The following is a 27,514-nucleotide window of genomic DNA, read 5'->3' as shown; positions in this document are numbered from 1 at the left end:
ATTGTGAATAGAAAAGTCGATACCAATGGCCAAAAAATAAATTGGCTCAAAATAAGAGCGATAAAGCTGATAAAGAAAAACCCATATTTAATTTATATCAAGAGCAATAGTTTTGAAAAGGATTTCGTGGCAGTAAATATACAGCGTAGAGGTGTGTCGACTGACAATTTATTAAGTCTATTTACTGCACTATGGCCAGAAGGAAAAGCAATTGCTCTTCCAAAATTAGATGATTTGAAAATCATCATGCATTTAATTCCAAGTGATGCAAAAATACACTATTGAAAATCTTACGGGTTCATCAAATATTACCGAGGATGTATATGGCTACAATTCTCAAATATTAGATTTTGAACCTGAAATTCCAATATAACATTAAGTACTTACATATAAATTTATTTTGACCACAGTGCCCTTACCTATTTTAAGTTCTAAACAAATTTCCAATAAATATGTGTAAAATAAATGTACTTATATAGTGTTTTATTTATAAAGAAATATTCAAATAAAGATGATTGTCCCAAGGTGTTATATGCTAAGATCAGTACAATATTTAGGAAAATACAAACACAAAACAATCAGTTTTAATTTGCAGAAAACATCCAACCCTCAAAACACTCAATAACTTTTAAATTAGTATGTTTTTCAAAAATCTAATAATCAATTAACATGCACTCTAATTCCATGTAAGTATTTAAATTACAAATTCAATCTAAAAAAGATAAAAATCATACTAAATGTTGTTAATTCAAAATTTCAAATGCGTTTTTCTCAGTTTGTAAAATTGTGGCTTGGATGTTTTGATTGATAGAGTATTAAAAATAAATAAGAACGGGCCATGAAAAAATACACTTACTAACCATAAAAATTCCCGCAATTCCCGGACGCCATTTTGTATCATTGTGATGTAGACCAGACAAAAACATTCATTTCCCGCTGTTTGTCACTTCTTTCTTTCGCCGAGCCCGAATAATTATCCTAACTGACTGGGCGTATTTTTCATAAATCAGGCATAATGCCTGCTTTTTTGAAGTTTATTGAAGTTGATAATTTCAAGTCTTATCGAGGGAAAACAAGAATAGGACCTCTCAAGTCGTTTACTGCAGTAATAGGCCCAAATGGATCAGGTAAACAATTTTCTCATTAACGATTTTGCGTTACATTAATACCTACTACATATTTTCCAATTCCAAGGAGGTCTACATAAATAGTATGAGACTTTTGCGTATACATATTTGTATTTCCATTAGTTACTATTCATTGTTGTTATTACAGGGAAATCGAATTTCATGGATGCTGTCAGTTTTGTCATGGGCGAGAAGACTTCTAGTCTGCGAGTAAAGAGGCTCGCAGATCTAATTCATGGCGCATCTATACAACGGCCAGCTTCTCGAAGGTAATTCTAATAATCTAATATATAAAAATTAATATTTGTGTGTTTGTTTGTTCGTATTGAATGCGCAGCCATACCGTTCATCCGATTGCGATAAAACTTTGTAAACTTATTGCTTGCACTTGCGCGAAGAGTATAGGCTATACTAATATATAAAAATAAATGTCTGTCTGTCTGTATGTCTATCTGTCTGTGTGTCTGTCCCGTGTGTGTTCCTATACCATTCATCCAATTGCGATGAAATTTTGGTAAGTGGTTGTATGCACACCCATGAAGGTTTCTGAATTAGAAAAATTATCATCTTTTTCTTCTCTTCATTCTATTTTCTTTTATTTGTATGGTTCCTATACCATTCATCCGATTGCAATGAAATTTTGGTAAGCGGTTGTATGCACACCCATGAAGGTTTCTAAATTAGAAAAATCATCATCATTTTCTTCTTCTTCATTCTATCTTCTTTTATTCGTATGGTTCCTATACCATTCATCCGATTGCGATGAAACCTTCGTCAGTTGTTGTGTTAACACCCGCGAAGGTTTCTGAATTAGTACAACCATCTTCTTCTTCTATTCTATCTTCTTCTATTCGTATGCATTCCTATACCATTCATCCGATTGGAATGAAATTTTGATCAAATGTAGTGCTCACGCCGCAAAGGTTTCTGAATTGATACAACTATTTTCTTTTTCTTCTATTCTATCTTCTTCTATTTGTATGCGTTCTTATACCATTCATCCGATTGCGATGAAATTTTGACCAGTTGTTGTGAGCACGCCCGCGAAGGGTTCTGAATTAGTACAACCATCTTCTTCTTCTTCTATTCGTATGCGTTCCTATACCATTCATCCGATTGCAATGAAAATTTGATCAAGTGTTGTGTTCACGCCCGCAAAGGTTTCTGAATTGATACAACCATTTTCTTCTTCTTTTTCTTCTATTCTATTTTCTTCTATTCTATCTTCTTCTATTTGTATGCGTTCTTATACCATTCATCTGATTGCGATGAAATTTTGACCAGTTGTTGTGAGCACGCCCGCGAAGGGTTCTAAATTAGTACAACCATCTTCTTCTTCTTCTATTCGTATGCGTTCCTATACCATTCATCCGATTGCAATGACATTTTGATCAAGCGTTGTGCCCTTGCCCGCAAAGGTTTCTGAATCAGTACAATCATCTTTTTCTTCTTCTATTTGAATGCGTTCTTATGCCATTCATCCGATTGTGATGAAATTTTGACCAGTTGTTGTGCGCACGCCCGCGAAGGTTTCTGAATTAGTACAACCATCTTATTCTTCTTCTATTCGTATGCGTTCCTATACCATTCATCCGATTGCGATGAAACTATTGTCAGTTGTTGTGCGCACACCTGCGAATGTTTCTAAATTATTATTATATAAAATACAAAGTGTGTTGTTTGTTTGTTCCATCCAATTTTGATTTTTTTTTAATACATATTAATAACATTAATAACGTTTTCATATTTTGGATTCGATTTTAATTTAGTGTTCTTATGTTTGACCTTTACTCCTATTAGAATTATTTTCATATTGCCATATTGTATTACACAGATATTTTAATATTAAAAAAATAATTACCTCTTATTATTTTTCAAATATCTAAGATAAATATAACCACGAAGCGACCCTGTGCGAAGCCGGGTACTTCAGCTAGTATAGAATACATTATTTATCATTTTTTCACTTGCTTATGCCTTGTTTCATTAAAGCGTTTTCGTTATCCATACCATTGTTTTATTTTGTTGCTTTACAGTGCATCAGTAACAGCTATATTTGAACTCGAAGGTGGAACAGAAAAGTTATTCCAACGTACGGTGTTGGGCCCTTCTTCAGATCATAAAATTGATGGACAGGTAATAAATTTTCTTATATTTTATCCAGCTATTTGATTTTGAATTAATAATAGGTACTGCGTCTTTATCAGATGTGATCTCTGCAAGTTATTGATGTCACATTAAGCAGGCACAAAAAATAAATTTGTTGTCAGTTTTAACTAAACAGAAGATATTTTTAATGAAAACTAATAACAAAACATGAAATTTGATATTAATTTGTCTATAGTACTTAGGGCCTTTACACTTGCATGGATTTTTTTCTGGCAATAAGTACTGTCGCAATAATCGATGGAAAATTTATACCCTGTTTACACGTTCATGGATTCACTGCTGATAGAATGTATTATCACGGCCATAATAAGAAAATGGACATGTAAACACATATTATCGTGCAAGTCGCAAGATTGCATTCATGGACCAAAAGAGTTCATCGGCTTCTGAATTTTCACGCTATAGTTGGAACTTGGATGACGAATGCGTTTGCGCAGCAGAACAATAGTGGCGAACCTGCCGGAAATAATGACAACTCGTCTCGCTTACGTTTGAAGAATGCAATTGGTGAGACAGTCAGCACTATTGCGTCTAAACACTTGGTGCAAGTAAATTCACAGACATGTACAGGCGTTATTAATGTAAACACATATTGTTGTGCAAATTACAACGTTGCATGCATACTTGTATCAAAAAGTTAGGGACCTTCATTCTGAGCTTCACAAATTATAAATTCAAGACAAGATTACGTTGGGGAAAGTAAAGAAATGTGGGCTCAATTTACTGAGAGTACACCGCAGAGAAACGTCAGATTTTTCTAGTCAATACTTGAAAGCATCTAAGCGCCACTTTTTGAGCATAGACAATCATTGAAAAATTGCTATTATATGGCTTAATCGCTATTATAAGCTTAGACATTAAGTACAAATATAAAAATCTTTTACAATGAATAAAATTCAAACATTTTCAATTACCTAATAAAATTCGCCGTTTTCAAAAATCAGTATAGCATATTAGAGTTCGCCAATGCATTTCATAAAAATTTAAATAATTGTAAAGTAACTTTTGACACAGACACTCGTGCTTAAACCTTCGTATAAAAACGCTCTAAATAGGTAGGTAAGTATTCGAAAATAAGGATCATTTTTCAAAATAATGTTATAGATAACAATATTTTTTATATAAAATTTAGCCGTGATATTGTTATAATTTCAGATAATTCCGACTCAAATTTGATCAATAAAATAAGAAATACGAGTGAAAATGGCTTGAATGGCTTTTATTTACTCTTTGATTAGTGATTTTGATTTTTATAAGATAATAATATTTATCCATAGTCAGTATTCCGTATTTATTTTGTATTCATTTAATTAAATGTATAATAAATAAAACAGGCTCCAGTTTATGATATTTAACATTTCGCTTCCACAAACAAATGGCCTGGTCAAATAGCCTCGATAAAACGGCTCACACTGATTGAAATTAAACGTCACTGGTTTTCATTAAAATGCCACTTTTCCTACTTAAAACTTACCTTTCGGCATAATATACCTATCATAAATATTCATGAAGCGTGTTATCTTTCATATTAAATATTATACCAAACTAACCTCGTATTTTTTTAAATCTTAATTTTCTCGGTTATGCGTTAATACGGAATACTGACTATTGATATATATTACAATCTTATAAGAACAATCACTAATCAAAGAGTAAATAAAAGCCATCCAAGCCATTTTCACTCGTATTTCTTATTTTATTGATCAAATTTGAGTCGGAATTATCTGAAATTATAACAATGTCGTTTAGTTAACACGGCTCAATTTTATATATAAAATATGGTTATCTATAACGTTATTTTGAAAAATGTTCCTTATTTTCGCATACCTACCTACCTATTTAGAGCGTTTTTATACGAAGGTTTAAGGCTCGCACAAACCAATGCGAATATTCACCAAGTACCCTGTCAAAATATCCCGAAAAAAGCACCCGCCATCGGTACAGAAGGTCCGGTCAAAAGAGTCTCAAAAAAAGCCAATGCCGCTGTAATGCTCCCTACTTACTTACCTGTTGTTAATGAACAAATTCACGCAGGGGACCAAAAGATACAATGAAAGCCATCAATTTGTCATATATTTGGCTATTTTTTGAGACTCTTTTGACCGGACCTTCCATATCGATGCGGGTGCTTTTTTCGGCTTATTTTGACGGGGTAAATGCGAATGGATGGCAGTGTCGGAGACAAATTGTACCAATGATAATATAAAATTATTGATATATTATTTGAATGTTCGATACCGAAACGTCAAACAATCGCAGCGCTCCATATTGAACTTTGTAAGAAAATAACTTAATTCCCTTCCGAAATCTGAACGTCGCGTGCTCTTTCCCGTAAGCCAATACGAGCTTGATTGGCGAATAATTCGCTTTGGTGTGTGCACGAAAGTCTTAGGTTACTTTATAATTATTTAAATTTTATGAAATGCATTGGCGAACTCTATTATGCTATACTGATTTTTGAAAACGGCGAATTTTATTAATTTAAAATGTTTGAATTTTATACTTACATTGTAAATGATTTTTATATTTGTACTTATTGTCTACGCTTATAATAGCGTTTTCGCCATATAATAGCGGTTTTTTCCATGATTGTCTATGCTCAAAAAATCTTGCTTAGATGCTTTCAAGTATTGACTAAAGAAATCTGACGTTTATCCAGGGTGTACGGTCGTAATATAGAGCCGAAATGTGTAATGGTATTACCAATAATATCATGTATGTATGTAGTTAATTTGAAGGTTAACCTTTTCTAAGGCATTCTTATTCGTTTTCGATCAGCCTATTATAACTAGGTGTAACTCATATGCCATGATTTGGCATGTATCATGGAAGATGGTGCCATTAGATTCAATTTTGGAGTCCCTAATAACTTTCTAGAATATTGAATAATAGAAAAGGCACATCTCTTTATCATTATATTCCATCAATTGTTCGGAATCACTCTTTTGAAAACGACACAATGTGATAAATTCAATTTAAGCAATAAATAATATGAATAATTTGTTACCTACTTAATTTAATATAATCTGTCGATTCATTGTAAATAAATTGACAAACATCTGGTCGAAATTTTCATACAGTCAAACCCCGATTCTACAGTTTTCAAGGGACCCTAAAAAGAAAACGATAAATGCGGGATATATAAAAAAAACTCGTTTTTCTCCTGGATTTTTTTCGACGTCTTGAATTATTTTCAGTTTTTTAGCTAGAGTTCTGGTTTTCTTAATGGGGGGCTTTTAGTTGCGACTTATAAAAATTTGTGATACGAGATGCGAAGCAAGCCTGAGCGCCGACCGACCTGTGCAAACAGCGTAGCAAAGAGCGCAGACGCGACTGAAAGGTCTGTATGTATCATAAACAATTCTACGAAAGCGAAATGAAAAAAAATTTACAAAAAAAATGGTCAATCGGGATAATATTTGTGACGTGACCATAATATTTAGACGATAGATCGAGGAAAACGATAAATCGGGGAACGGTTAATGCGGGATTATTTAACATTGTTCTTAAGGCAGTGGTCTCCAACCTTTATGTTACTACGCCTCCCTTTTAAAAAAATCTAATCTTGGCGCCTCCCCCCCTTTATTTCATTAAATAATACAGACACTTTTTTAACACACAAGTTTTTACTACTTACTTATATTAAATTCATTTTTTAATAATTTTTTTTTTCATGCGACGAATGAGCTTGTTTATTACCACAATCAATTTTAATAGAAGTCAACCAAATTCATCATCGTTCATTGACAAAAATTAATGGATTCTATCATGGGCTCCACATACTGAATAGGGCCCACAGGCCAGGATCTTTTACCCATATATTTAAAATATTTAATAGCTCTGAAACAAAGCAGCGCCGCAGGCGACTTTTTTACTATTAATAAAATAATATGAAAAATGCATTAGCAAACTAACCAAGAACTCAGGAAATAGATTTTTGTTTGCTTCAATATATCTGGCGTAGAAATCATTTAAAAGTGAAGACATGTATTATTGTTATATTATATTAAAGAAATCACGTCAAAAACACCCTGCCTACACGCTTCAGTTGACACTTTAGCTACGAGTGACATTTAAATTTGAGGTTATTGTTTTCATGCAACCAGCGGTCGTTTTGTGCATTACCGAAACAGAGCGTTTGCAAAAGCGCCATTTTTAAATTTCTCCGCTCCAAATATTTTATTTGTAGATATTATGGTATACAAATTAATTTATTAAAAAATTTTGGCGCCTCCCCTGGCAATAGATCGCGCCTCCCAGGTTGGAAACCGCTGTCTTAAGGTATCAAAGTTGCTTGTAAATTGATGTTTCGTAGATAAACCATCCTTGATTTGGGTGTTTAATCTTCTCAATGTATTATTTTACATGTAATACAAGTAAATCAAAACATTCTTCTGTCATTCGAAATTCTCTCAACATTTTCACAACTCGCAAAATATGTAAATGTATGTGCCTAAATAGTGCACAAAGATAATCAACGTCTCCCGCTGGCACTTGAAAAATGGGATTGGTGAGACAATCATCGTTTCGTGTATAAACAGTTTTTGTTGTGAAAGTATAATTTGCACATTGTTGTCGACAATAGATCTCCGCATGTAGATTCTAACTTTGTGCATATTACTCATGCATAATAAAATTCTCGCAACAGTAAGTGTTTATATATGCATATTTCTTGCGACAAAGGTATTAGCAGCAATAAATCTATGCGCGTGAAAGGACTCTATTATGTTAGTAATAGTTTTGCTTACAACAGCTGAATTTAAAATGCTTCACATGGCCCAAACACATTACTATCACGTCATATGCTGTCACGATGTTGAATCACTATCTCTATCATAACGTTTCTATCTCTATCTCAGCGTGAAAGGCCGTGACATGATGATAATGTATTCGGGCCATTAAACTCATTTGGTTTTTTTCTTTTTCAGTCGATCCCCAGTCAACAATATTTAGTTGAGCTGGAAAAACTTGGAATCAATGTGAAGGCAAAGAATTTCTTAGTCTTTCAAGGTGCTGTTGAAAGCATTGCAATGAAAAATCCTAAAGAACGGACATTGCTGTTTGAAGAAATCAGTGGGTAAGATCTTATTGTATTCACAACAGTGCACAACATATGGTAATAACATGGTATAGATGTAATTATATTTTGAGTTATGTTCTAGATCTGGTTCTCTTAAAGAAGAGTATGAAAGATGTCGGCTGGATATGAATAGAGCCGATGAAGAAACTCAATTCTCTTACCAGAAAAAGAAGGGCATTGCTGCCGAACGTAAGGAAGCCAAATTAGAGAAAGAGGAGGCTGAGAAGTATACTCAGCTGAAATTGGAATTGGTTAGTCATTTATTTTGCATAGCATACATCAGCCATGTCTGACTTCAAGTAGGTTGTGATCTCTGCACTATCCAGTATCAAAACTGACAGTGATCTACTGCATTCTCCCGTTATCAATGTCATTCTTCAACTTAAACAACACTGGTCTTTCGTTAGTCATTTATTTTGCATAGCATACATCAGCCATGTCTGACTTCAAGTAGGTTGTGATCTCTGCACTATCCAGTATCAAAACTGACAGTGATCTACTGCATTCTCCCGTTATCAATGTCATTCTTCAACTTAAACAACACTGGTCTTTCACCATCACAAAAAAATACTCAACTTCCCATTCGTCATGAAAATTATATGTTTTCGTCTTTTGAGCACTCATTGTCTAACTATTCCCCAGAATAGAATAGAGACAGAGAGATTACGCCTCAGTTAAAAGCGTGGTTATGCATATTTTCTCTTTCTCAAACTGCTGTGGTAGGCTATGGAGTGATGTTATACAAATCAAGTGACACGGTGAGGTCACACGGGCTTCCTCATGGTTAATTTGAAAATGACTTTCATGTAAACTGGTTAAGGAAACAAAACACTTCAAAAGCTCAATGAAATCGTATTATATTACAACTGAATGTACATGCTCTTTACATTTTTATGACTATTCCCGTGGGTCTATAATGCGATCGATACATTATACAGGGTTATTCTAGCATATCACTTAACCCCAAAATCAATAAAAAAAGTGATCTGATTATAGGGTCGTATTCAGGCTGTTAATTGTCACGAGAAGTAACTGTCAGGTGTGATATTTTTTAACACAGCCGCCTATGACTGCGTTAACCGCGAGTTATCAAATGTCATTGAGTAACACAGTTAACACGTCTTACTTGATTCTAATGGGATGCTTTTGGAATCAAGTAAGACGTGTTAACTGTGCTAACAATTATTGTAGATAACCTTGTTTATGGAATCACTCCGAGGGATCTATGTTATTTTGAAGCAATAAAAAATCGGAAACGTGTTGCCGTGTTAACTATTTAGAATTGCCCTGCATAGATAATCATTTCACTCATATGAATACTATTTTCACCAGTCAGCTTAGTATCACAAATGATGATGGAAAAGTTTAAAAGAGATGTAAAATAATTTATTGAAGTAAATGATCTTTTTTTGCTCTTCAGTGGAGCATTCGGACGTCAGAGTATTAGGTGTAGTTGTTGGTCATTTACCATTTGACCAACAATTTTTTTAAAAACGTTCAATATTTGACGACTTTTCAGGCGGATAAACAAGTGGAGCAACAGCTGTTTAAACTGTATCATAACGAGAATGACATAAAACAATGGCAGGACGATCTACAGCATAAGCAACAGGAGTTGGCAAAGGTCGAAAAGAAGAAATCCAAAGCCGAAGACGTTTTGAAAGAAAAGAAAAAGGAAGCGGGTGCATTTCAGAGAGAAATGGCGAAAATCGATCAAGATATCAGAGAAGTGGTTTGTATATAAAACTACACATTTTTTATATTTCCACAACACCAAAAACTGCTTGATAAATTGTAAATTATTCCTTGTTCAAATTTAAATGCTTTGACGAATTGCAAATACTTAGTAAGTTGCTGCACTGTTTCTTTATCAGTGGGTGGCAGGTTCGAATCCCACAACTGGGTCAAATAAATGTGTTGGTTTTTTTACTCAATACGTTGTTCAATGCAGGGCAAAGTCGCAATGGATTGAGTAAAGGTGTATAGCAAATCCTCCTAAAATAGTCCATGAATCTTTGTTGAAGGGCGGTAGGTAGGCTGTTAAGATCCGACATAAATAGTCTACACTAAACTTTGTCAGTCAAACGTATTTGTTTTCATTGATCTAAAGCGTCAATTACTACATTGAGCTTCTTTACGAGCTGCTGGCGAATTTACAATCTGCCTGTAAAGTCGCCCAGTGTAATCATCGAACAAGCTAACAAGCAGGTTGTAAACACTGTACCGAGAAAAGTTGAAAGCCGGTTAACTCTACACGCCGGCGTGTGGGCCTACTGCGTCTGCGCAGTAGAGCGATGGTGGCGGGAAAAACGAACTACTCATCTTGAAATTTACCGTTTTGACGTTTAATGGAAACATTGTTCGGCAAGCATTTTTGCTAAACAAGTTTTAAATAACTACAAGCAGTTGAATACAATACATTACATACAGTATTATATACAATCAGTAGACCCTTTTCAAAATGTCGACGGAAGTAATTCGCGCGGGAGTCGTTATTTTAGCTCATGCTATCAAAAAGGAATTAGAAAGGAAAGAAAAGCAGAAATTGAGGAACAGAAGATTGTGGGTAAAATCATGGATAGAAAGAGTTGAAAGACGAAGATCATGTGGCTTATCGAAATATTTTGAGATTAAACTGTACTCATTTTAATGATTTACTGCAAATGGTAGATGGAATGCTCAAAAAACAAGATACGAAAATGAGGATGGTAATCCCAGTAGTCACAAAACTGGAAGTTACACTACGTTATTTAGCAACTGGTGATTCTCTCACAAGGTGACCCTCTAAGCTGCGACAATTACCGAGGCATTACGCCACTCAGTGTTCCGGGAAAGATTTTGGCAAACATCCTCTTGATGAGAATAAGGGACCCAATAATGCACGTCCTCAGGAAAAACCAAGCCGGGTTTCTACCTGGTCGAGCCTGTGCAGACCAAATCCACAACCTTCGATGTCTTCTCCAGCAGAGCCATGAGCTGAACAGTCTGATGGCCTGCTGCTTTGTGGATTATGAGAAGGCTTTCGACAGTCCGCACCGCCCCTCCCTCTGGACGATATTGGGAGCATACGGGATCCCTCCCAAGATCATTGCCATAATCAAAAGCCTGCACGAGAATAGCGAATGCTGTGTCAGAATTGGAGACACTCACGGAATGGTTCGGGGGTTACGACCGGAGTCAGACAGGGTTGTGTCCTTGCACCTTTTCTCTTCATCATTCTCGTTTCATCATTTTACATCATCATCATTTTACGGAAGTCAATACCACCCGACCGAGGCATACCTGTTACCCCCACGGTGAAGCTATGCGACCTAGAATACGCCGATGACGCAGTCCTATTCGACAACTCAATCGAGGGCATTCAAGAGACAATCGACAGGTTGCATAACAACTCCTCTCGCGTTGGTTTGAAAATGAACGCGAAGAAAACCAATGTCTTGTGTAATAGCACCTGTCCTGATCCAGATTTCCCTCTGATTAGCGACGGACAAAACATCGAGAGCGTCACAGCTTCAAGTACCTGGGGGTACACATCACGGGAGATGGCATTTTGCAGAAAGAGCTCGCTATCCGAATGGGAATGGCTGGAGCAACATTCAACTCGATGCGGAATGTCTGGGACTCACGATTGTACTCGGTCAAAACCAAATGCCGCCTATTCGACGCTTGCATTCTGACGGTGCTGCTTTACGGTAGTGAATCATGGCACCTTACGAAGGCTCAGAGCAACCGTATACTGAGCTTCGAAAACAGATGTTTGCGACGAATACTGGGTGTGCGGTATGACTTTAGGAGCAACGAGGAGATAAGAGAACGCACCAAGCAGCCTCTCATCACGCTGAAAGTGAAGAGGCGACGTTGGACTGGCTCGGCCACGTGCTGCGGATGCCAGAAGAGAACTTCAACCTGGCTTGCCTGTTGTTCAAGCCGACCGAATTCCGGCGTCCTGGAAGGCCGCTAAATACAATCTACAGAGTGTATACGGCGGAGCTACAGGATGCTGGTTTGACCTGGAACGAAGCAAGAAGACTGGCGAGCGACAGGGATTCTTGGAGGCGCCGCGTGGTGTCCATATGCTCCAGTTACCCTTTATTATTGGAGATGATGCTTTCCCTTTAAGAGAAAATCTTCTGAAACCGTACAGTAAAACTGGTCTCAGTGATGTTGAAAAAATATTCAATTATCGTCTTTCCCGTGCCAGACGAGTTGTAGAGAATGCTTTTGGGATTGCATGGCGATTTAGAGTATTTTCAAGACCAATTGAGTTGAAACCCGAAACTATCGATAAAGTCATTTGGGCTACTTGCAGTCTTCATAACTGGCTACGAAAGATTGCTCCAGGCAACTACTTTCCACAACAAGCAGTGGATAGAGAGGATTTAAACACTGGGAATATAACACCTGGGCTCTGGAGGGAAAGTGCCAATATTCTGCAGCCTATTAATAATCTAGGCAGCAATAATTACAGATGTGCTGTTGAGGAAGTCAGACGAACATATGCTACATACTTCACAGAAGACCATCCCCTGCCTTGGCAATGGGAGAAAGTTGGACTCTGATTAATAATGTATTTATAATGATCTGTAAATAAATAGACATTAAAATAAATAATATTTTACTCATCAAATTTGATTTGCTTTTTCTTGTAGCTAAAACCTCATTCAAATAATTTCCATCGTTAAACCATGCCAGCTTAGGCGAATACATTTCCTTGGTGCCACTGCCACTCTTTTTACTTTTTTCAATTTTGTTTAATTCAAGTCTATATACATCTTTAATAGATTTAATTTTTGACCCCCAATTCACTACTTTTCATTAAGGTCACTAAAAAGAAGTTTGAAAATTTCATCTTTTAATTTTGTATTGCAATAGTTTTTGTCTTTTATATTCCATAGCACAGGTTACTGCTGGTAGACGTTAAGAAATTCCACAATATTATTTACGTTCCACTTCATTTTTTAGCGCTAGAGCCCGAGAAAATTAAACAACACAATAATATTGACATATTACGATATCAACTCGCTAACTTGTTTATTCTATGCTATTGTCTATAATCTGCGTCTGTGCAGTAGAGCGTAGCGACCTCCCGGTAAAAAATGAACTACGTTCTGTCAAAATAGTCGCTAGCTTGTTGGGTTCTCAGCGAATGGAAAGTTTTGTGTGTAATCATCAAATCGCAGTAGCTGAATCGCCCGCTTTTAAATTTGCCAACAAACAGCTCGTAAAGAAGCTCAATGTAATTGACGCTTAAGACTACACTGAGTGTAGATTGTGTTTGTTAGTTTTAAAATTCAATTGAACCCTGTCTAATTCAAGCCATAGTAGAAATAATAGTCTAAAAATATTCGTTTATCTATAAAATATCAAAAATTATGCCATTAAACCATACATAATTTTAGATATTTTATAGATAGAAGAATATTTTTTATTGATAATGGTATAGTATAGGCAGGGTTTAACAGGTTCGCTGCCGGCGGCTCCGATTGGAGCCCCGTGGCCACTCATATTCGGTGCCGCCGTATCCGATCGGAGCCGCCTGTATAGTGATCACGAAGATGTCATTCTTTCACTGGCACTACCATTGAGTGGTTTATTTCTTAGCTGGCATCATAGTTGACTACGTTACCGATATTTTTCGGTAGTTGGTTTTTATTTTGCATCATAATTAGATTTTTTATAGACATTTTTCGGCACCCATAATTTATAAGGTCCTACCTACCTAACACTTATCATTATCACTTATCACATGTTCAGCAGTGGCAACATTAGGTTATTTAGAATATTTTTCAGTAGGATTTTATAAGATAAAAAGTTTTTTAGTCAAGCACACCACTGTTCAAAGAAAATATTAATTGGTCTTCATATATTAGTGTTACTCAAGTCAAAGTGGATTGCTTTGAAATTTGATAGTTTTCATAACATGGTGAGCACCAAATACCATAAAAGCAATTAGGGAACCAATAAATTTCGTTATCGTAACATAATATTTTGGAGCATTTTACAAGGCCGACATTCAAAACCCACTTGAATGTTTTCAATGTGTAGGTACTGTGAAAATTTTTATAATTTACGAATTTATAACATAACTTATATATAACAAACACAGTTCAAGTTCATGGTGCCGGCCGGCTCCGAGCGGTGCCATTATATTATACTGACATAAATGGCACAGGGGGTCAATTCTATATTATATAGGGCGGCAGCAAACCTGTTATTGAATTTTAAAAAAACTAACTGACACCATCTGTAATAATTATGTATTCTTAATTCAACGAAAACAAATATGTAAGTATGGCTGAAAAAATGTACACTATTTTTGTTGGATCGCCCATAGCATACCTAAACTATTATAGTTTGATTTTGACAAGGTTTAATTGAATTTTAAAAACTAACCAGCACCATCTGCAAATTGTAAAATTGTATATTTAGTTCAATGATAGCATACAAGTATGAGTGACAGAGTGTGTACTCTCTATGTCGGATGTTGACAGCCTACCTCCATCGTATTTATAGATTTCTGGGTTTTTACCGTGTGCACTTCCTTTTTTCCTCACGGAAGTTCTCCAAGAAGTACACGGTTATACTACACTATACACCGATGGCGAAGGGTGACTTTTGGAAAGAGGTAGGCTGTGGAGATACGAGAAAAAAATACACTTGTCAGGTATACTTATGGGCAATAAGAAGATAATCCGATATTACTACTGATGAATAGGTACACACTAATGACAACGACACACTAAATCGATGAAATTTCAATCGCACACTGATGATATAAAATTGAACGGTGAGTTTAAATTATGTACTTGCCTAAACATTCATACACGCAACATTCGCTCTTAATAATATATGTCATCTTTGAAAAAACCCGTCGTTATGTATCTGATCCACAACGTTAATTTGAATACTTGAAGATATAGTTTTCTCAGAAGGTAGGCTTTAAATAATCGCCTAGTATGGAGCCTTCGCCACTGCTATACACAGTTATAACTATTACAAACAACTGAAAGTCTCAAAAATTATTATAGTCTACCTCCACCAGGGAATTCAGAAATAATGGGAACTGAAATACACAACGGGTAAGGCGTTAGCAAGTAACCGACTCGAGTAAGGAAGAATCCGGGTTAAACTTACACACGTGTTAAAATACGTTTTACGTTGAATATTGAAAACTGCTCTCGGTTTATGCATTTACGCTCTTTTAATGTTGGTGTATTACACACACTATTGCACGTGCATAATGCGTGCTTCATTTTCGTAGGACACTCACACATTCAAAAGCCTGCTTCACCATGCGGTGTATTGAATATAGCGCATCGGTATTCTATTTATTATCTGTTCTGTGACCTCCACCCTTTGCCACTGCTATTAATGTACCTCCACAATGGGTGTCCTTATACAATGTCCTGGAGAGTACCGAGTAAACCTTGTCTTCTATAAGTTATGCCTGAAAATACATAATGATGCAAAATGATGAAAACAAATACATATTAATAAATTTGTTTAAATTATGAAAATATTTAATTTGAGCAGATCAGAGTGAGTTTTTGGAATTTATAGTCATTGGAACCTTATCAATTTTCCATTAGGAAGTGGAAATTTCCAAGAAGCGTCCGACCTTCATTAAAGCCAAGGAGCGTGTCACCCACAACCAGAAAAAGTTGGAGAGCGCTCAAAAAACTTTGGAGCAAGCCCGCAAAGCCAACGACGCTCACCAAGCGGACATCCGGAAACTAGAAGAAGAACTTCGACAAAATGAAAACTCCAAAGCGGATTGGGAGGCATCTGTCGCGGGCCAAAGTCAAAGCCAAGGACGGGACGTTCACTTGGAAGAAGTTCAGGTTAAATTTCATCACATTATCAACGTCAATCCGGTATCATTGAACTTATCAAACTTATTAAATTTTTTTATTCTTTTTTCCATTGTAGGTAAAAGAATATGAGCAATTGAAAAAGGAAGCTTCAATGCAGTCCGCGCGGTATCTCCAAGAACTGGATTCAGTAAACAGAGAGCAGAAAGCGGACCAGGATCGACTCGATAATGAAATTCGTAAGAAGAATGACATTGACAATAACACTCGTCAAAAGGGTCACGAAAAAGCTGAAGCGATTAAAAGAATTGAAAAGCTCACCGAGCATATTAAGTAATTACATATTTACACAACAATATACTATGTGAAGAAATATTTAAATATTTGTTATTAAATGAAACACTGTTTTCAATACACAATTATTGCTCTTGTTCGGTGAGGGATGTTCGATACTTATTGTGTGGGTGAACTTTGACATTTTCCAGGACTTCCGAGCAAGCTCTGGAGGAACAGCAAAGACTTCGCGATGAATTGAATAAAGATGTGGGTGCAGGCAGAGGGCGCGCCCAAGAACTGCAGCTGGCGTTGGAATCCGTGGGAGAGCAACTCGGCGATGCACGAGTCGACAAGCACGAAGACGCGAGACGGCGCAAGAAGCAAGAAATTGTGGAAAGCTTCAAACGTGAAATACCTGGGGTGGTAAGTGTAGTGGATCAATATTTGTTTTATCTGTATCGAACCCAGGCACGGTTATATCTTTATCTCAAAAATAAATTTGACTTCTTTCAGTATGATCGTATGATCAACATGTGTCAGCCCACCCACAAGCGATACAATGTGGCCATCACAAAAGTTTTGGGAAAATACATGGAAGCCATAGTTGTAGACACTGAGAAAACTGCCAGGAAATGCATTCAAATATTGAAGGAACGCATGCTTGAACCTGAAACATTTTTACCTCTCGACTACATTCAAGCGAAACCTTTAAAGGAGAGACTCAGGTGTTTATATCATTTTGATTATATTTCCTATAAAAAAAATCTATACAGTGGAATCCTGATCCGTCGTTCCGCCATCTATTGTTTTCCCACATGTATCATTCATTCGGTCGGGTCCTGAAAAATGCTGATTTGATTCTTTTTGTGCGGGATGAATTTATGTAGACATTGTGATACAAAATAAATAAACCGGTTCTATCTCCCCACCCCTCAGAAAATTTTGTCAACAGTCGTCCCCAGACGTTCGTGTTATAAACATTATATTGATTGATATTTCGTGCTCGTATGGAGTCTTGACGGCGTCCACTATAATCTCCGTTTACACACCAAAAAATATGAAATTATAATTTCAATTGTTTTCCCTTATATGTACCGCATTTATCATTTGGTTCATCTGGTCCCTTCAACCTTCTAAAATATTAGGTCAAAAATCTATTGTATAATAATTATTTGTGTTCCCCTGAAATCTACTGTTTTAAAAAAAATTATTATATTATAGAGATATCAAGGAACCAAAAAATGTGAAACTTCTGTTTGACGTGTTGCGCTTTGAACCTCCAGCCATCCACAGAGCTGTGTTGTTTGTTACAAATAACGCATTGGTCTGTGAAACTCCTGAGGATGCTTCCCGGGTCGCATATGATTTGGATCGTAGTAAGCAGCACAATAGCAGATTTGACGTAAGTCTAATTACAGTGGCTAATATTTTAATTGTTTATAATGTTTTTACTGTTGGTGATTCATTATTATTCATACTTACGTGTATCATTTCTATTCTTCGAAGGCTCTCGCTCTTGATGGTACATTCTATCAAAAATCTGGTATTATCTCTGGAGGAAGTCTCGATTTAGCAAGGAAAGCCAAGCGGTGGGATGAAAAACATATGTCACAGCTAAAGGCAAAAAAGGTATGACAAAGTATTATGAATATATGCAATTAACATATATCTTTTTAGCGTGACTTTTTAGACACACCGAGTAGGTACATTTACCACTTAAGAAAATGTTGATGCATTGTCGCGAATGACCGAATCGTAATCGTACTAGCTTTTGATAAAATCGATACACCAAAAATAGTGGCATTTTGTACACACTTAAGACTTAAAATCTTATTTTCAACACAACATGACATAAGAGTTTTTGTCCCACTATTTGCAATCAGTGACTCATTTCTCATAGCTACTATTCATAGTATTCTGTTTATTTTAGGAAAAATTAACTGAAGAATTAAGGGAGTCCATGAAAAAATCAAGAAAGGAATCTGAACTCACCACTGTTGATTCTCAAATCAGGGGACTGGAGACGAGATTGAAATACTCGAAAACTGATAAAGATACTACTGTAAGATTTTTTTTTTACCTCAGATATTCCAAATTTTTGTCGGGTAGAATTAGTTTTTAAGAAAAAAATCCTTTCACATTTCAGATGAAGCAAATCAAAACTTTGGAGTCTGAGATGGCAGGCTTGGAACGTAAAACAGATATGTGCGGGGTAAGTTCTCAATCATTGTACATCCATATAATACGTTATCCTGTTTGAAAAATTTGTCAGTAAATTCAATTGTGGGATTTTTTGTAGCCACTGATTGCTGAAATTGAACGCACTCTACTTCAAAGGGATTTGAAAATTCAAGAGATCAAAGAAAATATGAATAATGTTGAAGATGTTGTATTTAAGAAATTTTGTCGTGACATCGGAGTCGCCAACATAAGGTATTTTCTTTTTTTTTAAGTGTCTAATTTTGAAGATAGATTTAAAAAAATGTGTATTTTATATTTAATTTCAACAAATTTGACAGGCAATATGAAGAGAGAGAGTTAAGAGCACAGCAAGAAAGAGCGAAGAAGAGAATGGATTTCGATAAACAAATCGATAGAATTACGAGTAACTTGGAATTTGAGAGGTCACGCGATACACAGAGTAAGACTTATTTGTTTTTTTGTTGCGAGAAAAAATAGTTTTAGGTTTAGTCATTAACTGAATCATCGTCTGTTTTTAGAAAATGTATTGCGCTGGGAACGAACAGTGCAAGACGGGGAAGACGAATTGGAAGCTTCCCGTCAAGCGGAGAACAAGCAGAGAAGCGACATCGACCGGGAACTGAAGCGTGCCGAGGATCTCAAAGGAGAACGCCAAGTTAAAAGGCATCAAACGGAACAGATGGACGAAGAAATGGGCAAAGTAATTTTGTATTCTAATATTTTCACAGTTGAACCCCCATTTTACGTGCCCGGAATGTATTCACGTTTTACTGTTATTAGTGTGTAGTATCTGCAGTCCTGTTTCATTTTAGTACATTTAATAACCGATTTTTATTTCCCGCAACATATCTAAAATATTCAAAATTCAATTAAAATTAATTTTTATCAATTTTTATTTGTTTTTTTTTAAGGCTCGGCGGGAAGTTGGCAACATCGCCAAAGACATAATGGCTGTTCAGAAACAAGTATCCTCATTTGAATCCAAAATTGAAAGTAAAAAAAGTGATCGCCATAATATCTTGAAGCAGTGCAAGGTAAATAAGTAAACCCATTCAACCACTAAATACAATTAGATTCAAATTAGAGGTGAGTTGGAAATACTGTCACCAGTTTGTGTACTTAAGTTTCGGATGAAACTACCCATACTAAGTATTTGTTGCCCAATAAACTTGTTTCAAGAAACTTGAAACGTATTAGATGTTCGAATTCGAACGCATTCGATAATAATATCATCGCCGTGACTCGCTATTCCGTGATGCTGGTTGACTTTCAACGCTATTGATATTAAATGCGCGCGAGCGAGATATCATGATACACGTATGTCTAGCCGTGATATTATACTCAACTGTCATTGTTCTCCCTTTCTCCTCTGTTGTAAAGTTGGTATAGTGAAGGACAGAAATGGTCACGTCATGTTCGTTTTATAGTATACTTTTGAGTTCGCCTTAGGGTTTTAGTTTAAGAGTTTTGGTTTCAGTTGAGTATGAAACTTTATCGAGTACAGGAGTTCGACGCATGGTATGAGATCTCGCCGTCCGCTGGCTAGTTCGTAGTCTTGCTACGTATGAAATCATCGCCTCGGCGTCGCGACTCGCGTATGTTTAGTATGCGACGGGTTTTAGTTTTAGTTTCAGTTGAGTAAGACATTTACATCGAGTTGACGTCAGTCGCAAGCCGGAATAGCGGAGTTCTGATAACTGAAAATGAATAACTGAACTGACTACGCGTTTATCTGGTTTTGTCACGTCGAGTTTCTCGATTTTTAGTGTTATAATTGGAACTTATAAACATAAACTGAATTCAAATTGTATGCGTGATTGTATAAATGGATAGTACTTAATAAACAATTATTGTAAAAATGGCTACTAAAAGGTTAAGTTTCGTGTGGAATCGTTCCAAAGAAATAGTTACAAATTATGCCATCTGTAATGTTTGTAAAATAAAAAATTCATACAAGTCAATGTCAAATTTGAAGAAACTTTTACAGCGCAAGCACCCAACTATTCATATTGAATTTGCCAGGCAAAATATAGCTCCACCTCTAAATGAAAATGCTTTACAGATAAATGAAACCAGTGCTTTTAATGCTTCAGTATTTTCTACTGAAACAGGAGTGACTAGTGCCATAGTTCCAGCTGTACCTGTCTCGAAAATGGGACTTGAAAAGCGGATGTATTTTTAACGATTCTATTATAGCCGATATTTCAAATACTAGTAAGTATTTTGGAACAAGTTTCAATACTAAGTATTTTTTAATACTGGTAGTAAGTATACTTAGTCTTCAAAATCGACCAGTTTTCCCACCTCTAATTCAAATGCTCAGTTGAATTATTTGTAGTTTATAAATATTTATGGTAAACAAATTATTTGAGTTTACCATGGTATGTACAGTAAAACCTCGTTAATACGAATTCCACGGGACCAAAAATCTGAATTTGATTTTCATTTATTTCGTTTACGATCATAGATGTGTGTTCCAAATTTCCGATACAATTCTTTCAAATTTAAATCTTTGCAAATCACGGTATTTGCACTAATCCATTAATTGAAGTTACCATGTAATGTAGGTATTTACCATTACCACCATGTGTTGAGCTAGAGTTGAGGTAGAAAATACAAAATATTTTTTATTTTTCCAATTTGTCAACACAATTAAGTAATGGGTCAGGATTATTTTTATTACCTTCATAAAATAAGCAAGTTTTGATGTTTTAAAAAAAGTCTGTCACAATTTTCAATGACTTACCCATTAAATATCGTATTTTATTACGATTTATTGAATATTTTTGTATTGCCAGGACCATTAATTATTATGAAATGATTTTTTCATGTATAGATTGAAGATATTTTAATTCCCATGATGCATGGCAATATGGCAGACATATTTACTATGGAAAGCGCATCAACAGAAAATGATTCTTCATCGATGAATACGTCCACCATGATTGAGAAAGAAGCACGGTATGTCAATAAAATTTAATGATTTGTTGTACATAGTGAGTTAATCGTATGCCTTGATTTCGAACTATTACATTTTAATTAATTAACAAATTAGTAAACCATTCATTCGTTATTCTTTGACGTGCAGTACAGACTACGCATATTATATTGTTTTTAAATCATATTACAACGTACCTTGCAGAATCCGTGTCGACTACAGTTCGTTGTCAGAAAATTTACGAGAATTGGATGAGTCTGATGAAATCAAAAAGATGGCTGATAAGCTGAACAAATCCATATACAACTTACAACAGACAGTTGAAAAAATCCAGGCACCTAATATGAGAGTATGTACATATTTATTTATTTGTTCAGAATTATTACAACTTTGCCAATGTTCTTTTTTTTATTCAGTGTAAACAACTTCAGTGAAACCCATTTCGAGTCACTTATTTGCATAGCAAATGCAAAATCAAAGAAAAAAAATCCTCACAATATTATCTATCGATGGGTTTTGGTCTCTCCTAAAAACTTTTTCCATCCTGGACGACGATCCAGCATCCGACGCTTTCCAGTTTATTTGGCAAAACATTCTTAAATTTCTTGTGGCGCCTTCTCAGTTTTGGCCGTCCAGGTCTCTTGTAGGGGATGCATACATAGCCGACCCCTTACTAATACCTTGTTCGGCATTCTATGCATGTGGCCGATCCAGCACAGTTTTCGTCCCCATAAAGAGTACAAGTCCTCAATATACTTCAACCTCCAAATGCCATCTTCTATCCCAAAATTTCTTGTCAGACTCTCCTCTCTAAAGATATCTATCCTTCTCTCTTATCAGTTTGCTGAGTGCCCAGTATTCTATTCCTTCCGTTGACACTGGTGGATGAGAGTATTATAGAAAGTGATTTTATCTTTCTTTGAGAAAGCGTTGTTCTTCGGAATCTTTTGGAGACCAAAATAGGATCTCTTGCGGTGAGATTGATCCGACCAATTATTTTGTCGTGGACAACCTTTACGAGGACTACGTTAAACAGAGGTCATTCATGTACATACCGGTGCATCCCCTGTCTAAGCTAAAACTATTTGTTATCAGTAGCAGTGACGATAGCCTATTTTTAACCCACACTCTTGACTCCAACCTTTGACATACTTAATTTAACCATATTCACCAGTTTGTGTCATATGGAGTCTTGTAATTTATAAACAGATAAGATAAGTATCCCCATACTCTAGTTTTTTTAAGCCCGTGTCGAACGAAATATCAAAATATTGAGAGAGAAAAAGCTGTAGTCATGTTTTTTTTACATTTACTATTGCATAATAACATTTAACTATTTTTTGCTAAAATATAAATCATTGCAATTTGCCGGGACTATTTATAATAAAAAAAAATACTCTGCGAGAAGTCGGTCAGACTGGGCTACACCTAACATAGCGGCATGACACTAACTCTGCATCACACATTTTCATGTCTATAAATTATGCTTGTACATGAAAAAGTAACATTCCTCTGTATACAATTTGGCCCAGCACCAAAATAACTATATTAAACTACAATAACTTTCAATTGAGTACACTGTGGTAGTTGTGCATCGCTGTTGCGGGGATTTTGAATCATTTCAGGGTTCAGCCTTATAATTGCACTTCTTGTAATAATCATATGCTTACTTTTTTATTTATTATTTCATTTTTTCTTGTTCTTCAATGTAGTCAAAACTATATATTATTTGCAGGCGATGCAAAAACTGAACGAGGTGCGTGAGAAGGTGACAGTAACAAACAAAGCATTTGAAACAGCACGAAGAAAAGCACGCAAAGCAAAATTGGCATTCGAACGGGTTAAAAAAGATAGACATGATAAATTCAACGAGTGCTTCGATCATGTGGCCAACGAAATTGATGCCATTTACAAGGTATTTAATAAATAATAAAAGACATCAAACAAAGCAAATGATTCATATGTTTAAATTTAATTATAGTAATAATTATGCAGTTTTGTGATGTTTGTTTGAGCATTTTTATTATCATATTTTAAGGCATTTTGAAGTATAATTTTATCGAACGTACATAATTTTGATAACACGTCTGAGAAAATCTATTATAACCAATCGAACCTGCATCTCTCGGGTTTCGCGCCCACGCACATAGGCAACTATGCTAAAGGTACCATACTTAATTACGTCAAATTTTAACTCATTTAGTGCAACTGGCGCGTTTGGAGGATTAGATATAATTAACATGTTATTTAAATGTGGTAATTAAAAGGTAATTAATGGCTCTTATAATACTCTGAAGCGCTTTCCAAATTGAGCTACTATTAGCTATCGGCTTTTGTATTTTAAATCAAAGTAGGTATTACTTTAATTACTAACCAACGTCACGGATCACTCCCAAGATATTTTAGTGTTGTAGCTTCGTTGAACTTGCTAATAATTTTTAATTAATTACTTTTTTTCAAAAAGATTTTTTCTATTGGTTATAATATATTTTGTGTTTTCAAATCTTATGAATTATTCGTGGAATAAAAAAAGTAATTAATTGTAATTTTATCAATTCTGTATAATTTCATAACTAATTACATACAATAGTGACGTTTATTCCATTTAAAAACAAAAAAATCGGTGTGTGTACTTACGTACGAGCGTTAGAAGTTATACTTTGCCGTAACAAAACAAAAACAAAACTTGTGATAACCTAGATTCTTCGACTAGCTCTTAATTATCTTGTTAAATTACACACTCAAGAAAAAGGACCGCTTATTGGAACGCCGTTGGTTTATTTCTATACACTTTAACTTATATTACTAAATTATATAATTATTTATCGTTATTTTTATTTTTAAAATAACAATTACCACTATGACGTTTAATAGTTTGTTAACTTAAGGAATTGCAAATGGCCGACAATAATAAATTTGCTGCCTAGGCAACGGAACAATTCTAAACTATAATATTATACTGTATAATAAATTCGCTGCCTAGGCAACGGAACAATTCTAAACTTTAATATTATACTGTATAATCGTTACGATTGCAGTATCATCCTGTGATAACCGAACAATCGGTGGTTCGAATCCAATCGAGTGCGTTTATTTTTGTGTGAAAAAATAAATTATGTGTTACATGTCACACGTCAAAAATACACTCTGATCTGATTTTCCAAACGTGCCTAAAGAAGTATAACTTCAAAAATGCACTTTTTTTTGTCTAATCTAATATCTTTGATTATCATTGCAATATATATATTTTGGTTTCTTTTAGTCTTTGGCGATGAATCAATCCGCGCAAGCTTTCCTTGGTCCGGAAAATCCTGAAGAGCCGTACTTGGACGGAATTAACTACAATTGCGTCGCTCCCGGCAAACGCTTTCAACCTATGTCTAATTTATCAGGAGGAGAAAAAACTGTCGCTGCTCTGGCTCTATTATTCGCCATTCATAGGTACGTTTCGGGAAGGAGGAATAATTATTCTTGTGCATTTTTTCTCAATTATTAGATGAGTAAGAGTACACGGCATCTCTCTTTATTATTGTCTTTTGTTTTCCTTCAGCTATCACCCTGCGCCATTTTTCCTCTTGGATGAGATTGATGCTGCCTTGGATAACACAAATATTGGCAAAGTGGCCTCCTATATTCGACAGAAGACTGAAAACCTTCAAACTATTGTTATATCTCTAAAGGAAGAATTCTATGGACACGCAGATTCCCTAGTAGGAATTAGCCCCGAGGTAAACACATTCTTGTAGAGAATCACAGGGTTTCGAGACACTGATTTTCATTGAATAAAACAAAACATTATTCTTTGAAAAGATGGTTATTACTGTTAATTTTTTATTTATTTTTTTAAATATTAATAATCATTTATCAAATCTTCAAAGATTATTTTATAAATAATCAAAGTATTGAGGATATAAAAGTGAAAATTCTCTTTATTATATCATAATAATATAAATACTATATTAATATAAATACTATTTTGTTTCTTAAATCACTTTGGAAGTTATCTGATAATACATACATTTTTGCAATATTCTGAGACTCTTGGGTATTAAATCGCATGGCTCTTCTCATTTTTGGCAGACGCGTGATGGAACAGAGACGCCGGACGTCAATCTGCATCAAATTTATTCACACATTTGATTGTTGTAATGCTACAATTACAAAAAATATGGCAATAACATAAAAATATAATACCGACAGAACAATTGTGATTTAAGAAAATAAATAATAATAATATAGTGCATTTGACAGGTATAATACGTTTCGGTTGCCGGTAGATTTTGGATCATTTCATGGCTAGTGTTAATATTATTATATTGCTTAATATTATCTATAATCTATCTGTATGGGGGGCTGACAGGGCTCTAGCCTAGGGGCCTGGTCTCGGGGGCCCGGCGTGGTGGATAGATGAGATATGTGATATAAACACATCACGAATTTGCTCTAATAATAAAATTACTATTAAATATTACATGACATGAGATTGTGCGGTGCAATTTTTGACTGTTTTTATTGACTCTCCATAATTCAAGTAGAGGTACAATACACTGAAGGCCCTTACTTTTACCTCTAAGACAATTTTGAAAACGCTTCTGTTGAGTGTCACACATCATACCGTTTTTTTTTTTTTTTTAGAATTATTAATAACCATGTCCTTGCTTTTTCGTACAAGGTGGTTGTTAGTAATTTTGAACAATCACAAACACCCAGGCTTTGAGAAAAACACATAAATGTTTTTGTCATGACCGGGAATCGAACCCAGGAACTCTCGGGTGGAAGGCGAGCGCCTTACCCACTGCACCACGAGAGCCGCCTCACGTCATACCATTAAACTTAGTGTTAGCTAGGAGGGTCCGCCGAAGATCCTGGCCGGGGGGCCCGCTTTAGGATGTGGGGGCCATGATAATATGTATATAATTCTGTACCTTAAATTTTGCGAAAACCACTGAACCTATTTCGGTGTTTGAATCCCAATATGAGTACAAAAGTAATAAATGGCCAAGACGATAACGAGCAAGACCAAAATTGTACACTTACATGGGGGATATTATCCCCACAAGCCACTAGTGTTTTTATAACACTACAGTCCATGTTTTCACATATGATTAATAATTTCTCTATCATTAATTTTTACCAAGTATTCAATATTATTCCTAATTTCTTTTATTTACAGCCTGCAGAATGTCTCGTCAGTGATGTACTTCTACTCAATCTTGAGCCCTTTGTAGATTAAGCGTCTTATTTTATCTTAAGTAAATTTTAACGACTGTTGAAAACTGTTTTTTTATTATGGACAAAATAATTCCATGTTAACCATACTGTTGGCACAGGTATCCAACAATAAATTATTCTAAGTTAAATAAACCCAATAATATATAATTTTTTTTATGTGTGTCAATTTCCTATTTTTTTTCTGTTTTATTGTGCTACTGTCGTTGTGCTATTGTTGGATAAATTTTAATGATAATAAATATATCTTACATTGATTACCCCTTTGTTTTGATCTCTGAAAAGTATCATCATTATAAGTTATTCATTTTTATTTTAGTTTTTGCAAATGTTTTGAGTGTTCCTTACTGTATTAATTGTGAGCAGTTGAAGATACCTAGGTACATTGTTTTATCACCAAATATTTGGTGTTTTCATTTACTCTCTCTACAATATTATAGTCCGACAACATAAAAGTGAACCTTTTGATGTTCGGCTGTTTTCAGCCAGTACACAAGCGCTAAGAAGGAAACAAGTCGTATTACACAGAAAATTGTCAAAGTTACTTTCAATATGAATAAATTATTAAACTACTGTCCACAACCAGATCTCGGCGATAACAGAAGGTCGCATGTATAAGATTTTTTGTGTTGTCTAATTATAATGTCTAGGTTTTTAATTTATAACAATAATTCTATTCTCA

At 35.2% G+C, this 27,514-nt stretch overlaps 1 protein-coding gene across 1 annotated transcript; it reads left to right on the top strand.

The window, feature by feature from the left end:
- Positions 1–894: 894 nt before the first annotated feature.
- LOC147079359 (structural maintenance of chromosomes protein 1A-like) lies at positions 895–27,092 on the top strand. Its single transcript, XM_085940224.1, has 24 exons — positions 895–1,127; positions 1,276–1,396; positions 3,164–3,263; positions 8,225–8,373; positions 8,459–8,627; positions 9,896–10,108; positions 15,966–16,217; positions 16,306–16,520; positions 16,673–16,886; positions 16,977–17,188; positions 17,685–17,865; positions 17,970–18,092; positions 18,394–18,525; positions 18,610–18,675; positions 18,763–18,896; positions 18,983–19,104; positions 19,184–19,365; positions 19,577–19,699; positions 21,502–21,626; positions 21,808–21,952; positions 23,339–23,518; positions 24,866–25,044; positions 25,154–25,331; positions 26,777–27,092. Exons 1-24 carry the CDS (start codon positions 1,016–1,018, stop codon positions 26,834–26,836), a joined length of 3,687 nt encoding a protein of 1,228 aa, XP_085796350.1. The 5' UTR covers positions 895–1,015; the 3' UTR covers positions 26,837–27,092.
- The last annotated feature ends 422 nt before the right edge of the window (positions 27,093–27,514 follow it).

Source organism: Rhyacophila brunnea, unplaced genomic scaffold (genome assembly GCF_057557595.1).
Source record: "Rhyacophila brunnea isolate RB1 unplaced genomic scaffold, BYU_Rbru_1.0 scaffold_1, whole genome shotgun sequence".
In the NCBI taxonomy this organism is placed as follows: Eukaryota; Metazoa; Arthropoda; class Insecta; order Trichoptera; family Rhyacophilidae; genus Rhyacophila; species Rhyacophila brunnea.
Note: the sequence above shows the minus strand (reverse complement) of the source record. Positions and strands in the feature narration are given on the sequence as shown.